This window comes from Sander vitreus, chromosome 8, assembly GCF_031162955.1.
Source record: "Sander vitreus isolate 19-12246 chromosome 8, sanVit1, whole genome shotgun sequence".
NCBI lineage: Eukaryota > Metazoa > Chordata > Actinopteri > Perciformes > Percidae > Sander > Sander vitreus.
In genome coordinates, this window is record NC_135862.1 from 26,987,409 (window position 1) to 27,005,798 (window position 18,390).

Sequence of the window (18,390 nt, forward strand, 5' to 3'; positions counted from 1 at the left end):
ATTAAAATAGTAGTCATTCAAGGTTTTATGTGATCCCAAGGGACATCCAAAAAAAAATCTATACATTCATTTTCCATGGTGTTCCTTTACATACAACCATCAGATATGACTTGTTCTGAAGGTATATGTGTTATATGTCCTATATGGGGGTACCCCTACCAAAATTCTTCTTTTTTAATTTTTTTTTAAATCCAAGCAAAGTCATTTAAAACCATTTGTTAGGGCCCGAGCAACGAAAGGGACCTTATAGAAACTGAAAGAATTATTATTAAGTGCAATGAATCCCATTTTGAGGGGTTTAACATGTTCAAACACTCACTGAAATGTGCATATGCATCAGGATTGGTGAAAAATTGAAATGTTATGGGTTTCTTGCTTGGGTGGGACAAAATGGCTCAAGAGTGCTACCTAACCATTTTCGAAGTAAAAGCCCCTCCTTTAACTTTCACGTAGAACAACAGAAATTGGTACACGTATGTAACATGTTGAGACCTATAAAAAAGCCTTTTGGGCGTGTACCATAAACTCAACAGGAAGTCAGCCATTTTGAATTTACTGTGCAATTTTAGTGCATTTTTCGCTATTTTTAGGCGTACTTTAACAAGTCCTCATAAGCTACGTTCACATCACAAGTCTTAATGCTTAATTTGGATTTTTTGCTCAGATCCGATTTTTTGTTTCGCTGTTCACATTACCTTTTAAAATGTGGCCTATATCAGATTCCAGTGTGAACTGTTTGCGGTTTCGAACTGACCAGCATGCGCAAAAGAACAATAACAATGACATCAGACGCAGCATGCTGTTGCACTAAAGTTAGGGAGGTTATGGAGGAAGTAAGTATTTTCACTTTTATTTCAAAATGTTTGTGTAATGGCAGCCTTAACATTAATGAGCAGGTGCTGAGGAGGAGAGAATGAAGAGAAAGAGAGCCAAATTGGCTATTTTGGCCTTTTGCAGGTTTATGGCTGCAAATTCACTACAGAGGTCTGTGTGACCGGACGACCGATTTGCACGTCAGGACCGCTACGAGCCTCCACCAGAGTTTCCTCTGGCTTCGCCCTGCCCAGGCATAGTTCACCATCTTTCGGGTCCTATTGCACGCGCTCACGCTCCACCTCCCCGATGGTGCGGGTGAGACGGTGGTGCGCCCGACCCCGAGGGCCCGGGATCCCACCTCAGCCGGCGCACGCCGGCCCTCATTTTCATTGCGCTACAGGGTTTTATCAACCCTCTGACCTGCACGCACGTTAGACTCCTTGGTCCGTGTTTCAGGAGGGGTCGGGTGGGTTGCCAACATCGCTGTAGACCCCTGACGCCTTTTACGTGAGCCGATCCCCGCCCTGGCGACGAGACGCGGTTGCTGCACACTGAGGACAGTCTGCCCCGGTTGACAGCTGCACCGGGAGCAGGGGGCCCCGTACCCTCCCCACGGGGAGAGAGGGCGCAGCGAGGGTTATTGACGTAAAAGTCGCATCAAATCCACCTTGGTTGTTCACACCGCAGCCGCATTGAAAAAAAATCAAACCTGGGTCTGATTCAGGACCACATATGGAAGTGGTCTAAATCTGATTTGATCTGGGCAAGATTTGAGTATTCACACTACTTCTGAAGAAGTCTGACCTGGTCACTTGACCCCCAAAAAGAACTGATTTGGGCCACTTTTGCCTGCTACTTCATAGCTCTTACCTGCGATGATGTCATCCATCTGCTCCAGTGCCGCCTCCAGCATGTGACTGGCCTCCGTTTCCATGGTGATGGCGGGAAGCATCAGATCTCAGGTGTTCTGATGTTCTGTAGAAAAAGAAAAAAAATTAAAATTGGGTTTATTAGCTTACTGTACAGTCTTTTTGTATACAGTATAGTATGCAACGAATGTTGACTGGTGATGCACAGTGTGCCCACTCCTGTTCTGCATGGTTCCAGGTAATTAACTTACCATAAAATATTTGAGACAGTGAAAATATGGTTATTGAAAATACAAATGACTCAGTGATTACTTAAATGAACGAGCAAGAGATTTTACTGATGTTCTTGCCATTTCTACTGGTCTACAACAGAGGTCCTAAGAGTTTAAAGATTTTCAAATGCCTCTTTAATTTTGTCAAATACATAAAACTATTCTCTATGCAACAAGTTAGGTTATTAGCAAAGCTTTGAGGATTTTTTCACAGACATCACATAGAACCTGACATGGTCATTTCACATTTCCACCCTGGTTAAAAAAAGCTTGTATGGCTTTATTTCTTAAGGAAAGTAAAGAAAGAAAGAATTCCATGCCAAGTTCTTGTTAACATTTACAGAGGAGTAGAAGGAAGGAGGAATAGAAAACTAGCCTGGCTCCGCCCTCCTACGTACTTCCGCTCAATTTTCATTTTCCTTCAGTACTTTGTCTGGGTTTGCGGTATATTCTTGGGTTTTCTCCGACCAAATCTTGGGCAGTCCAATCAGCGAACAGAGGGAGTGGCTGAGAACTAGGGGTGCACCAATCCGATATTAAGATCGGATATCGGCCCCGATATTGACAAAATACCTGGATCGGAAAAATTAACAGATCCACGGGCCGATCCAGGTTTTTTTTTCTCCGTCGCAGCACCGGAACCCCTGTTAACTGCGTACCCTTCTCACTCATGGTAGTAACTTTATAACACAACAATGAATAACCCACAACTAACTCTCTTTAACAGGATAAAACATCATAGCACACAACAATTTGTGACTTAATCAATTTCTAACACTAATAATTTTACATTTACAAATGTACACCGCCAAACGTCATGTTGGGTAAATATTACAGCTACTAGCTAGCCAGGTAGCATAACAGTCTGTTAAGCTGGGAGAGGCTCTGGCTGCTACTGCACATTCAAGAACAGAGAAGAAAGACCGGAGATACACCAGAACAACGTATGCTCAAGAGAGGAGCTGTCTGTTGTTCCGAAGTTTTTTGTTTCAAAAAAATCGGACATAATTTAGCCACTGTTGGTGCCTGTCGCTCTAACATTACTTAGTTGCGCTAACGTTACTCGGCCGTGCTAACGTTAAAGACATGTCACTTCAAGCATGCAGCGGAGCAACATTATGAACGCAATCCACCTACGTTGCCGCTACAGACCGTTGAGAAAGACGGGAGAAAGACGGGTTCAAAGCAATGATTAAAACACTGGATTTAAGATGTTTTGCCTCGCTGAAATACGTCCGCCAACCTACTAACATTATTCAAACACCGAAGGAGGCTGACAGCGGAGCTACGTTCAGTCGCCCACTTTTCTACAACAACCTGTGGCCAAAGTAGTGTTTGTACAACTATCTTACAACTATTTTGTTTTGAAAGGGAAACAATGTTAAAGTTGTTTGTATGTGTATTCATTTGATTTAAGTTTATTTTACTACTTTGCAGTTTGCACAATAAAAATAGTTTAGATTCTGTAACTATTTCATGCATTCTCCTTCATATAACCTTATTGTATAATGTTGTGGAGCCAAGCAAACCCTTTAGTAATCAAAGCTTTTAGTAAACATGATGACATTAAAATGTTTTTGTGATATTCTATGTACTCCTGGCAGTAGAATAAGCCATTATAAACCTATATACAGTATCTCACAAAAGTGAGTACACCCCTCACATTTTTGTAAATATTTCATTAATTCTTTTAATGGGACAACACTGAAGAAATTACACTTTGCTACAATGTAAAGTGTACAGCTTGTATAACAGTGTAAATGTGCTGTCCCCTCAAAATAACTCAACACACAGCCATTAATGTCTAAACCGTTGGCAACAAAAGTGAGTACACCCCTAAGTGAAAATGTTCATACTTTACATTGTAGCAAATTGTAATTTCTTCAGTGTTGTCCCATTAAAAGATATAATGAAATATTTACGAAAAATGTGAGGGGTGTACTCACTTCTGTGAGACACTGTAAATGCCCATTATTATTTATTTAAATTTATTTTAAGTTTGATTACATTATATTGTCGCACAATTGTTTTTTAAATAACAAATAAGAATTCAATACATTACATCTATGTTATTTTGTCTTAGTTAGGAAAGTAATGTTTAGTTAGGAAGGTCTGGTGCCTTTAGTCTCTTCCACATGGTAGAAGGAAGGTATAAGGTGGAAGGTATACAGTTTATTATTTATTCAACAATGGTATCGGATCGGTATCGGGTATTGACAGATACACAAAGCCCTGGCATCGGTATCGGGACTGAAAAAGTCGGATCGGTGCATCCCTACTGAGAACGATGACGGTGAGGTCATGACGTGCGCTAGTTTGAGTTGTAGTACCGAATATCCAGAAGTTAAAGCCCGAGCAAGAACAATCTTTGCTGAGTTTTGTTGGTGGCCATGATGTTGTGGCCCTCCTCCCCTTGGGGTTCGGGAAATGTTCGATTTTCCAGCTTACTCGGTTAGTGATGAAGGGGTGTGCTAAGGCGAACGCTTGCGATGCTAAGCCGATAGTTGTTGTCGTCTCCCCTCTTGTTAGCCTGGTCCTACCATACTGTATGTAGGAGGGCGGAGCCAGACTACCAGAGTGGCTCTGGGCAGATCCAATAGTTTTAAACTTCAACAGAGTACCCGCCTTCAAGGAGGTTAACACTTGTCAATGGAGAGTGGCCAGACTCTCTGTACAAATGAAATGTACGAGAGTCTGGTAGGACCAGGCTAATAGAAAGCATCCTGAATGTAAACAAATTGGCATGGTTGGTGCGCGGCCCAGGACACGAGTGTTCTGCAGCAGGTGATTAAAACCACCCAGAACATTTCTGGGTTACCAGTTGGTAACCATCTAACAAGCATAAGTGATTTTGGTTAGATGACGTGCTTGCCCAGAGCCAAAAGATATTAAAAAAAAGATACATAGTAAACGTAATACTACTTTTTTTCTGGCACTTTGCAACACAGTCATACAACAGAGACCTTATTTATTGATATTGATTGTTTCAATATCGATCGATCCAAAACCAAAGATTCTTTTGTACCTAAAAATAATGTTTCCAAAATCGTTTCAGTGGTACATTAACCCGTTCGAATGAGACTAATGGTAATGGTAACAGTAATGGACAATTCCGCTTCCAACCTGTAGGGGGACCGAAGCTAAAATGACCCGACAAAAAGGGGATAAGGCACCAAAACGACTAATACTAATAGTAATTTAAAGATTTGGTAGCATTGGATCTGGACGTGAAGGATAACTCTGGGAGTTGGAAGAGGTGTGTCGCGATTCTGCCTTCTCACTCACAGGTTCGTGGATCTGAGTATCGCGATTTCGGTTTCATATCGCATATCGTTACAGCCCTAATATACGTACATTTAACCCATACATGCACACGTCTTTCAAAACCACCACTAGAATAAAGCGTACATGTACAGTATAGCCAGGAACAATTAAATACATTATTCCTTGAAGCAGGATTGACTTTTCATCTGTCATCGCTGCCTCTGGCTGCCCCTCCATCTCCTGCCATCCCTCTTTCCTGCTTTTCACTGTGCCCATCCTTCCTCCTGTCATTCCTTCTTTGCCTGGCACTCATCTCTTCTCTGACATATCTCCTTCAAGGCTCTCTTTCTTCTGTTATGCTGTCATGCTGACTTACAGCCAAATAGACATCAACATGCTGAAATCAAGGGGAAGGACAGTGATGTAATCTATTGATGCCTTGGGAGTATAAACCCCCTAGACAGCACCCTAATGCCCATCTACATTAGCACTAACTTTCACAGCCACAGCTCATCATGACGCTGACACTGACAATCTGTATTAAAGTTGCAATAAGTAATATATTTACTGTATTAAATCCAAAAATGACCACAATATGTCATCAGATATTAAGGAAACTTTGCTAAGTTGAAATACTATCTTTTCTGAGAACGATGCTAAAGCCAGTATTTTCTCCTTCAAAATTTCCATTCCGTGACAGAATGTCTGTTTGTGTTTTGGCCTGTGTGTTGTTATCAACTGCCCATTTTGACAGCCCGGCCAGGTTGCCAGATATACCTGTAAGAACGCAAACCCAGCACGCTACAGCCATGGAAGCAGCAAACAAACGAACGGGATCAACGGAGATAGATTTTACCCCACCGAAAAAACTTTTCTAAAGAGTTGCATGAACAGAGACGTAAATTTACCCAGGTAAATATTGGAGATGTATTTAAAAGAGGAAGACAGCTTCGAGCCCAAAAGGACAGAACATTGAATTTTACCTCAGGCTAATTTATCACGGCTACTAGGGACAGGCATTTTCAGTCATTTCAACATCTGTGTACTCGCATTGAATTATATAGAGTACTCAAGATAGTTACTCGCAAAAACAACTGAGAGACAGCGAGTGAAGTGAACCGGACTGGTCCGGGGTAACACCTCATGCTAACACGCGATAACTGCTTACATTACCTGAGGAACAGGCAAGCGGGCCACGGCTGTTTACAACCACCGTGACAGACCTATGACAGAAATCGCTGGTTTAACTTCCTCATAATGGAAACATGCAATGTAATTTTGGCAAAACAACCGTGTTCAGCGGCTGTAGCCGACAAACGGTGAGTCAGTTTAAGCTAAGGAAGTGTTTCTGTCAGTTGGGTAGAGAGGACAGCAGGGTTGTGATGTTTTTAGCGGTTGTTGCCGTATTTTTAAGCCGAGAAAGTGTGGCTGTCAGTCGGGTACAGAGCTCCGCGTGAGCACGAGTTTTTGTGACTGTCAACATAGCCAGCATCCAACATTAGCTACTCCGCTACGCTGTGGAGGAATGTCTGGCTATGTGAGACTAGCATCTGGCAACAATGTTGGATGCTGCGTTCTCAACCTGGTAACCCCCGTGAACTTCGAGTCTGGGGAGGAGGGGCCAGGAGAGGCAACTCTCAAGTATTTTGAATTTGAACTGCAGTAACTATTTTACAGGTTTTTTTTTTTCGAGTGCTAAACGACAGTGGGCACAACTGGAGCTACATGTGCAAAACTCTAATTACAGTCTGCACAGCAGCAGTTCATGTGAACCAAACTCTAGTTTGTTTTTCATTGCTTGAACACAGTTTTCAAAACTCTACACACTTATCCCACTTTAACCACCACCTGTAAAACACTGTGGATTCAGTCTGGTGCATTTCAAACACTGCTGATTGCAATTTCAACTGAAAGACTTGTTAGTGAATACATACTGTGTGTATATATATATATAGAAGACTTTTTTTTAGAAATAAAGAAGATCTTGAGGTTACATACATATAAAAAACGTGAAAAACACTACCTTTACTATAGTGAAACTGTGGACTTAAGCGACAATTATACTGGACGCATCCAAGGTGGTGCGCGCCGTCGTGACATCAAAATGATGTAATATCCTGCCAGCGCACCCGATTTATGGATTTAAGTCGCGCACGACAAAGCGGAAACGGGAGGCCTGAATGGGTTCGCAGACAACCGGATGCCAGGACTCTCAGAGTGACTGCAAGTCTCTCTGCTAAACTTACTGGGTGAAGATGAGTTCTTTTATGGTGAATGAAAGGCTTGATCCGACCAAGTAGGTCATCCAATCAAATCGAAGCATTGACGGCAATGCTGCAGCCAGTTCTGCCGTTGTTTACTTTTTTCTTCTTCTTCTAGTCCGTAGAAAGAGCAACGTCGGTAGCCTTTGCTCATTAGCGCCACCGCTGTTCAGGAGAAGACTGCAACTAGTGTCGCAAGCACCAGCGAGGAAATCCGCTTCCAGGTTTACACCTGCTTTTAAGAGGCGGAGAATTTTCACCGCAAAATAGAGGCGCGCTTTCACGGGCGGTTTTTGTACATACCACGGAATACATAATTATGCGCACTTTACGCTTCCCCTCCCATCTCTTTATGGGAAACTCCCACTTTCCCCTTGACCCTCCCGTGAATGCATATGCATGACATGAAAAGGCGCAATTTTCAGTTCCCGCGACAGGCAGTCTGTGCCTTTACCTCAGTGCGGCCTGTTTTTACATACCTCGCCATGCTTTTACGCGCACGTTACCAAACAAATACGCCTGAAGTGGGCGCAAAAGCGTTAATACATCTGGCCCCCAGTGTGTTCTGAGTAACGGTGTGTGTGTTGTCTCAATGAGGATTGTTCACAGTGTTTCACTGCACTAAGCCTGTTTTGAGACATGTGTGAAGAGTTGTGTTGCTTGGAATGAGTTGAACTGTTTAGTTCAGGTGACTGTTGGTAATGCAGACTGTAGTTAGAGTTTTGCACATTGCTTCAGTTGTGACGACAAAAAAAACTGGTAAACGCTAGCTGTCAGTTTTACATATTGGCAATGGACTTAAAGTAACATGCCATCATTACAACGCTGTCACAATTCTCCCATTTTTAAGTCAAAGCATGTGCCAATTATGCATGACTGCAACTGTGTGCATTTGAAAAAAGCGTGGCACTAGTAGTGTTAATGATTATAAAATGCCTCCGTATTAGTCTTGCTGAGACAGAGGGTGACAGCACAATTCAGAGACTATGACTGACTGATTCTGTTCAACAGCAATGTGACAACAGTGTCTTTGTCTTTCTCTGTGTGTGTGTGTGTGTGTGTGTGTGTGTTTTTTTTTTTTAAAAGACAGTGTGTGTAAGCAAGGGAAATGTGGGTTTTCATGTGTGCTCCATTGTGAAACTGTGTGTATGTTAAGGTGCTGATTTATAGATTACTGTCCTGTTCCAACAGAGCGGACAAGGCAAACTGTAACAACCTGTCCACTGTCTCCCATATTGCGAAATCTGTACAACTGCTCTGTGTGTGTGTGTGTGTGTGTGTGTGTGTGTGTGTGTGTGTGTGTGTGTGTGTGTGTGTGTGTGTTTGTGTGTGTGTGCGTGTGTGTGCTTGTGGGAAAGACAGTGAGAGAGAGGAGAGTGAGTAGAGAGGGTGTGTCTGTGTGTGTGAGGTTCTCTGGATATCTCATGATCTTGGTTAAATCTTGATAAAGGAATGCCTAATGAATGGAACTGTTCAAAAAAATGTCATACAAATGTTTTACTGTGACATCATGTTTTGATGCTTTCTTTAGCCATGTATTTTAGTTGAGAATGAACGAACGGACGAAGATGGATGGATGGATGGTAACTTATTTAATAACATGCAAGTGGACAAAACAAATGCGAAAAAGAACAAAACATATTTATCAATTTGACAGAAAACATGGGCAGCATTTGTATGAAATTTCATATTAATAACAACCACCAAAGGGATTCTGTCTTCTCTGTTTCTGCAGGGCTTTTCAGTTTTTTTCTTGCAGAATATTTCTGTATTTGGCTGTGTTTTCTGTTTTTGCATCCTGTTTCTGTATGTGGTTGTGTTTACTCACTTTCCAGTGTTTTTTTTCTTTCTTTCTAAATGCTATGCATGTGTTGTCAACCTGGTTAAGATTCCCTCATTTGTGTTTTGTCTATTTGGGTGTCTTCTTAAGTTGCAATGCATTAAGCTCTCAGAGCCACCATTGCTTTATGACTATGTTCCAAATTAAAATGTATTTTGCAGTTTTCATACCTGTGTAAAATAATACGTTAAATACATAAGGGTTTATTTAGGGTGTTAATATAAAAACTACTATGAATTTAATTCAATCCAACTTTATTCATAGTGTCCAACCATAACAGACATTATCTCAGGACACTTTACAGATAGAGAAGGTCTAAACCACACTTTATAGCGGGTTGCATTACTGTATAGTCAAAGGATTAAAGAGCATTTTTGATATGACAGCTACAGTAGTTTACAGTAGCTGTTGTGGATTACTCCCTAAATAATAATAATTACCATGACAATAGCATTGCATTGTTCCAAATACATTCAGACAATCATCCCTGTCAAACTGAAGAACAGGATTGTGGTTACTGAGGTTAAGTCACATTGTCCGTGCTCCTTGATTTAATCATGTCTTAGTGGATGTAGAAACAGACATGCCTTTTACCAGCAATAGAAATACACTCCAGAAAAACGAGTTAGTCAAACATGACAATATGTGACCTGTTTTTTTTTACAGCTACACCCACTCCAGTGTTGACAGCTGTGTCTCCTGAGTCAAAAGGGAAGTTGGCACTCTGCACAATCTGCCTGTTGTGTTAAAAACGGACAGCTTCACTGAGAGTGAAACTCTTTTTTAATCAGGTGCTAATAGGACATATCAAATCGTCTAATGTCTGCGTCCGCAAACTTTGTATAGCTACGAGAACTGTTTGGATTGCTGTTTGTAACGGGCAGCATGTACATTTCTCAAAAGTATTGCCATGCAAATACACATTTGTCATTCAGTTAAGCACTTAACACTGAAGAATATAATACCTTCTTTTACACGATATTCAAGGTTGAGTAAGTCAAAATGGCCCAAGAGCTCCTATGGCATGAGTTAAAAACTGTGTTAGCCTCAATCTAAAAACCAACAGGATTTGCTACGCAATCCTTTAAAGCCTGTCATCCAAGCAAGCAGGTCAACCATGTTTCCGCGTTGACAGAGCAGTTTACTGACAACAATGCATGGATCATCAACTTACTGCAGACACCATGTTTCAGTGTTGACAAAGCAGTTTACTGACAACAATGCATGGATCATCACCTTACTGCAGTTTACTGACATAATAAACACTGATAAAGCTTCAACTTTCAGACCCCAGAACAGTTTCCAATGCTGGACTTAAACTCAGGTATTTGGAATGTCAGTCAATGTCTCAACACACAGTCCACTTTTCCAGCCATATTATCCATGAACATGCCATGTGATAAACTCACACATCTGCTAGGCGCCTGTATGCAAACAATCATATCAAGAGATCTTTTCCATGTACTGCACCTGTGTTGTGAGAACACAAAACAAAGCAGTGTGTCCGTTGCTTTACTCCAACCTCACTCCTCCTATCCCCTCCAGTCTCGGTCCAACTCTACCACACAGAGATCTCTCTATGAGAGTGCGATACAGACAGGAAGGAGAGAAGAGGAAGAGAGAGGGAGGAGATGAGTGGAGAGGTAAGAGTGATTAGGAAGCGAGTGTGTCTGTGTGTTTATGTGCTCAACTGCTCACAGCTGACAGTAAGCACCAATCCAGAAGCTATGGCTATCTCACTGTCTGCTAGCCAAGTGGCTCCGCTACTATCAGCTTTATGATTAGCGCCATCGGGACTATCACAAGGTCTCAGTGCATTACTGGTTTAATGTAATGTCATGAGCAATTTTGTAAACAACTCTTCTTTATACACTTCTGATGCACAGCCTTCTGTTATCCTTATTGATTTGCCAATCTCTGCTGAGGGTTGCATGGACCTGCACCATGTTGATTGTCTAATCAGAACATATAAGTCAACCTGATTTATTTTGCACATTTCAGAACAAAAGTGACTAAAGACATATGAACAGTGGACATAGGAGCACAGCAAAACACAGCAACTAAGGAAAAGTCAAATAATATGATTAAGTTCAGCAAACAGCGGACAAGATGAGTTATGATATGGTTTTTCTGTACATATAGTATGTGTTGGCCTGATCAGCTGTGGCCGTCGGACTCAAGAAAAGCATACCGAGTAGGCTGAGGAAACTCAGGCTGCGTTTTGAAATGGGTTCAGAGAAAATGAGCTAAAAGTTGAGTCAAAATATATAAACAAATCTACTGACAAACCCAGGCTCCAACTGTGGTTGCGTGGAAATTGAGAAAAAAAACTGTTGCCAACATGCATAGAGCTTTATATAGTAGGTACAGCAAGGCACTAACACCACCACAGTTTATGTTTTGAGTTTCACTAAGGTCAACCGTTCTGCATATGTACACACTCATGATAAAAAAAAAGTGCTTTGGACAAAATATTGAATAACAAACAAATACAATAATATTGTGTTACACATTTCCTCACAGCTGAGACAGCTCTTGCTCTTGAACACCTCAGCTTCCACTGGCATGACCACACACTGCAGTATCTGATTTGCATAGCTTTTTTATTTAGTAAGATTATTTCTCTATAAGTGGACTACTTTCTCCCCAGGCTCACTACTAGCCCAACACACACACATTAGAGTGAGAAAAGCTATACAAAATGTATCATCTTACAGCTAAGTCTGTGGGCTTGAACACTGGTTAGATTATCTTTTCTAGTGTATTACTGTGGGCAGTGTGTGATCTGTGAACTGTGGCTGATACATGGCTGCTGCGGGTGCAAGAATATATAGTATCATGTGACTCCCAGCGCTCCACTCATCTGTACTGCTCTGTGCTGAACTGCTCTGCTCTTTATTGTCCTAGTCCTGCTAAAGTGCATTTCATTCAACTCTGTTCTGCTCTGCTCAGTTGGATATATGGCTCTGTTTTCTTCTCTCTCTATGTATTATCTAATTCTTTTCTCCTTGACTGTGCTCTGTGTTACACTCTGGTCAGTCCAGTTGACTTCTGCTCTCATTTGCGCTGTAATCTATTTTGCCCTAGAGTGAGGGTAATGAACCGTTATACAAACGAAACAACACATGACTGTAAGTCATGTGTTGTTTTGTTTGTATAATGATCATCATGAGAGTAACAAACAGCAATGTGAACATTTTAAACATTACTTAAAATCTTTTTCCTTTAAAAGACCCCACAATTGTCATCAGCTTGATGTCATTTACAATAATGTGTACAATAAATGTCAGGAAAGAGTATGTCAGATGGGAAAAATCCAGAAATAAAAAGTTGGGTAAACTGAGGTAAGGTTGGTGTACTCTTAGTCTTGCATTGCCAGACCTTCCTACACAGCGCTGCTGAGGAGGGTCTATGGAGTCCACACAGCATTCAGGGAAACGTGATGTGGTTTATTTACCAATCACAATCGTCTTGGGCGGTGCTAAGCGCTGCACAGAGCAACGGCGCTTCTGCAAAATAGCTTCGGGAAGGAACTTGTTTCGTGCAAAAGTTGTTTTAGTCGTGCAACAGAAAACTCAGATTGGAGCGACTGTCTAGCTAGCTGTCTGGATTTACCCTGCAAAAATCTGAGGAGCAGTTAACCATAGTTCTCATAAATCCTCCAGAGTTTAAAATGCCAACACAAAGAAAGTAGAAGGTAACGGACATCCGGCCCAAATGAGAGACATCCGGCGGAATTTCCGGCTGCACCTGAACAATCCCGGAAGTGGAACGTCGTGGATATAAACTAGTGTACTCTCAAAAACACTAATACACAACAGCACAGACAATAATGCTGCGCGCTGAGCACACAGTGATTTGGTCATTCCATGACTGTACTAGCGTGCCATTGACAAGAGTCACAGGAAGGCTAGAGAAACAACAAACAAGTCAGAATATCCACAGCACATCATCACAACACGGTCCTGTGTCCTTTACCGTGTGCTTTCAAATGTTTATAATACTCTGACGTTCAAACAGATATAACCACTTTTTAATATGACTGTGTCCCAGGAACCTTTATGGGAAGAGATTTGTTGTTGTTGTTTAGTCCTGCATAAGGAAGTGTCAATACTGCAAACCTTTAGGGTAACCTATAATGATTCATTGGGATTTCATTTCTCATGTAAAGGTTAGAGACCCATTAGTAATGTTATGGTTATTAATTACAGTGAAGCAACAACAGACTTATGAAACAAATTACCACCTTAATAAATAAACACACAAGTTGACTGCACACCGTTTACCTTGTAGCAGCAGAATAGAAGAAGAAGAGTGTACAGGGCTATCGTTACACTATACACACTCTCACACCTGTTGTCCAGTTTTACTACATTCCTGTAATGTCGGTTGCAGAGCAGCTTGACTACAGTATTCATCAGTGTTACAACTTGCCCAAGGGCACCAACAGCTAAAATCAATAGATTAAACTGGTGAAAGACCTATGTGTGTTCGTGGTGATTGTTTATATAAAAATAATAAAAAGCCAGCGCAATGAATTAATTTCAAGTATTCCAACTCATTAGTATATTAAATGGCATTGGGCAACGTTGGATCCGGATGTAATGATTATCAATATTAAATTATTAAAACAAAATGCAACTCATGGGCGATGTTAGACCCCTTTTTCAAGCCCCCCTAAATTTCATCTCAGCCCCCCTAAAAATTATAATATTAAAAAAACGTTTTGTTTTTTTTTTAAATCAATTTTGGTGCTACAAGTGAGAGTTTGTGTACTCGTCTGTTAGTGACAGAGGACAGACAATTACAGGTTAAAAGGGCTTGAAACAGGTTTAATATCCTGTGTCGCTGTCGCCAATGCTATGCACCTGTAACCCAGTCAAGGAAAGGGTTAACAGAAACGTAGTTTTGGCCAATTGGAGGTGGTTGTGAAGAAGTTGGTCATTTCATGGCGCAGATTAGAACCCAAATTGAAACGTAAGCAACTAAAATTGCTGAATGTTAGAACATTGTGTCAAACAATGTTGTTGTTCAGTAGCTGGCTCAAAGATAATTGGCTAATGAAATTACTGGTTTAGCAGGGGGGATTAACACTTTTGCAAGGCACCGTGTCACATTCTCATTAGGGGCTGAGCCCCCCTAAAGGTTTGATCCCAGAATCGCTCCTGATGCAACTTAATGTGCTATGAGAAAGAAACAGATATACCTAGTGACAGAAACAGAAAGATAAAGAAGCACAGCCAAAGTGAAGAAGAGATCAACTATAAAGAGACAGTGGTAAAAAGATTTCCTCCAGAAAGCCAGAGTTCCTCCAACAAAGGCAAACAACAGAGCTGATATGAGCTGACACTGAGCAGATTGATGAATGACACTTAGCACATAGCCTCTGGACTATTATCATAAGCATAGCGTATTACTAATCATCAAACTGACTTGATCAGAAGAATATGGAGACACACAGGCACACTCAATGTGGCTTTATGTGAGTTATACTAATACTAGTTTTCACATAAATTTCTAGAATGTCTGCCCACTCTTTATTTAGTGAGTGGAGAAGCTCCAGAGAAAATCTTTAAAAAAAAATTATGATCTGACAGTTAAAGTGATGGTTTGGCATAATTTCACCCTAGGCTGCTTTGCACATTGACCTTGAGGCCAAACAATCCCCCATAAGCTTTTTTCCCTTAACGTTGGTCGAGTTAGCATTATCAGCTGGTTAGCTTAGTGCAGGGGCTAATGGATCCACGTTTGTATCTCGTAAATTACCCCACTAATAATGGCTGGAATGATACCAAACTTCTACAGTAGTACAAATAGTTTCTGTACTTATAAAACGAGGCATTAGACAGTTTGTAACTACACCAGAAGTATATTTAAATAACATTTGCCTGATGGATACTCCTCTCGGCTATCGGGCAGTATTTACTTACTACTACTACATACTTCTGGTGTAGTTACAAACTTCCTAATGCCTCGTTTTATAAGTACAGAAAAAGGATCCTACTCTTTAACAGAAAGGTCGACCTCTTTAGAAATCCTTTCCATAATGTTGTCAGACACTTAGAATATTAATCTGAGCCTGTCAGTGGCAAAACGAGCACTTTTGTGAAGGTAAATACAAGCTGGACAATTGCCCTATTAACTTACATTGTAGCTTGTTTCGCCGCTGCCGACTGCAGCAATCTCGCTTAATACTGGACAAATTTTAAGGTTTAAAAGAACGGTAGTTACCCTTTAAGTATCAATATTGATTCCTTAAGTTCTTGTGTAATGCCTAATCAAACACTTTTCTCAACAGATGACAGTACTGGCTCCTAACTACTTAAGTTTGTGTAAAATGTAGGTAGTTGTAAGTGCACTGTCCAACTAATGCTAAATACAATGGCTTCCCCCCATAGGACCATACAAATATATTCTTGAGCTGCATTGTCATACATGTTGAATATTCTTTTTTTTTAACTTTTTATTCCTACAAATATAGAGGGGGTTTCACCCATCACTGCATTCCTGATTATAACATGAAGGGAAATTTTAGGGAAGTGAAGCAGTGAACCATGTTGACATCTATGAGGAGAAAAATGTTCCATCTGCAGTTTGTTTTCTAACTTGCCTGACAGGAACAGAAGGTTGGGAACATTATTCCAGCATTTGGATATGCATATGCAAATGATGAAATCTCCTCAAAAAAGTATTTACAGTTATGTAAGAATATCACACTCAAGCAAAATACTACATGCAGTGACCAAAACTAGCCTTTAACTCAGTGATGAAAGCTCATTGCACACAAACGTCTTCAGAATTAATCAATAACACACATGCAGAGAGTCAGGGATTTTTACATGTCAAATATTAAGTAACCTACTTGTCAAATATCTACAGAAAGCTGTCATTGTTTTGCAAAATGAGAAACCTTGACATCGAAATTCCACCATCACCAACAATTTCAGAAGGATCAATTATTGGAACAAGCCTGTGAGAACAGGAAATGCCAGAATGCACGTGAACCTGTACATTTGAGAAGAAGAGTAAAACATTAACACAGAGACACAGTATGAGAAGTATGAGACACACACACACACACACACACACACACAGCAAGGGGTGTGTGAGTTTGCCGTTCTTCCTCATTTGGCTTAGCCTGTTTGGATTAGTGTCACCAGCTAGAGGCCAGACCTAAGCCCCTCCAGGCCCTCCTGTCACACAGAGTAAATACAACTGTGTGTGTATTTGTGTGTGTGTGCGTGTGTGTGTGTGTGTGTGTGTGTGTGTGTGTGTGTGTGTGTGTGTGTGTGTGTGTGAGTGGAGTCAAGCCAACAAGAAACACCAGATTCTTCACAAATTAACATCAATGCGACGGGACCAGTGACATTTAAGATGAGGATGTTCCCTGTTCTGTCCTTTAGATCAGCCTAAAAATCTACCTCTCTCTTTTTTCATTTTCACCACTTGGCCATCTTGGTAGTCAAGTAATAATTTGGCATAATTTGGCAGATTTACAGACTTTCAGACTCAGAAATTCCCACAGAACCAGTGAGTTGGCATATTCAGGCCCAATCAGGCGGCGAAACATTGGCGTCAGTGTTGGTGTTGCCAAAGGTCTCCGTTTGCAGCCATTGAGACTGCAAGACAACCCCGGAGATTCCAAACCAAAACAGGGTCACAAGTGTTTTCAAATTTCTGCGGTTTAGGGGCTCTAAAACGCCAGAGCAGTGTGAATGCGGAGATGTTAACGTAGCAAAAGATATTCGTTTTTAAACCAAAACGTAGCCTTAGGTCTAGTTGGCGAACTACTGTAGCTGGTGAGCTAACTGCTAAAACACTAGCAATGCTATAACATGCTAGCTCTAGTTACAATAGTTCCCAAAGTGTGCTAGCTTACTGTCAGCTAGCAACAGCACAATAACTTTTTCATAGTTTATTAAAGAGATATTTTTCTACCATTGTCTCATAACTTGTCTACAAGCCACCCCTCTGTTGTAGAGCAGTTTATGCTCTTAGTGAGGAGGTTAAATTAAAGTAGATGGTATAAGCTAATAAGCTACACCAGCCTTCTCTGTTTTGGACTTTCCGTCTTTTTTTTCATATTGGACAATGGCGCAAATGTGGGTGTCAATGTTAACCAAAGTTAATTCGCTACAAGTTTTTACTGTTGTAAATGCTGGTGTGGCTTTAGACTGAAGTCAAAGGCCTGAACTGTTTGTGAGATAGAACATCAATCCACATCCAATAGAGAGGCGAAGACGCTCCCCTTCCGGTGGACCTCATGGGACCTTAATTCGGAAAAAATATGAACGGTAGTGAACGGGGAGAGGCAAATTATTTTTTGATCCCATCTGAATTGAGCCATGGATTACAAATATGATGTTCGTCAATTTAAAAGATAATTTTTCAACCGAAGAAAGTCTCAGTTAGCCGTAGGTTTGTCATATGACCACCAGTGATGGGAATAACAGCGTTATAAATAACTGCGTTACTAACGGCGTTACTTTTTTCAGTAACAAGTAATTTAATTGATTACCCTTCCCATCTTAATAACGCCGTTACCGTTACTGCCAAAAAATGTGGCGCGTTACTATAATTGAAGCAGTTTTTTTCAACAGACCAACTAGATCTCTGAGCAAAATACTTTTTTTTACTGTTCTTCCTTGGTTAGTGGGCAGTGCATGAGACAAGCACATAAATGCTGACAATTGGCTGAGGTTGAGTAAAATTTCATGGTAAGCCAATCAGAGGTAGAGTTGGGCGGGTGTTCGAAAGCACGCATAGTCGGATACACAACGAACAACACAAGCGAGTCAGTCAATGAGAGATGGGTATGGCGAGCCCAAATAATCCAAAAGTATCCTTCTCTAAATGGAAGCACGCATAGTCGGACACACAACAAACATCACAAGCGAGTCAATCAACGAGAGACAGGTATGACGAGCCCAAATAATCCAAGAGTAGCCTTTTTTAAATGGAAGTGTAGCCATTACTTTTCCCTCCAAGAAATTAAAGGAATGTAATTGTGAAATGCACAACTATGCCCTGGGCAAAAGTGCCTATCCACGTCAGTGTCAAGTAATTCA

The 18,390-nt window shown here is 41.0% G+C and overlaps 1 protein-coding gene across 14 annotated transcripts in view; it reads right to left on the bottom strand.

The window, feature by feature from the left end:
* ppfibp2b (PPFIA binding protein 2b) overlaps nt 1-18,390 on the bottom strand; it is a 105,978-nt gene that overhangs the window by 79,035 nt on the left and 8,553 nt on the right. For 4 of the 14 annotated variants that reach the window (XM_078257699.1, XM_078257694.1, XM_078257702.1 and 1 more), the window contains exons 1-2: nt 10,793-10,907; nt 1,687-1,791 (exon numbers count right to left, since the gene is read on the bottom strand). In XM_078257699.1, the coding sequence (XP_078113825.1) occupies nt 1,687-1,768 (82 nt within the window). In that variant the 5' untranslated portion in view covers nt 1,769-1,791; nt 10,793-10,907. Of the gene's footprint in view, nt 1-1,686; nt 1,792-10,792; nt 10,908-18,390 lie in introns of those variants that run through there. The other 10 variants (XM_078257704.1, XM_078257695.1, XM_078257693.1 and 7 more) reach the window with 5 other exon arrangements.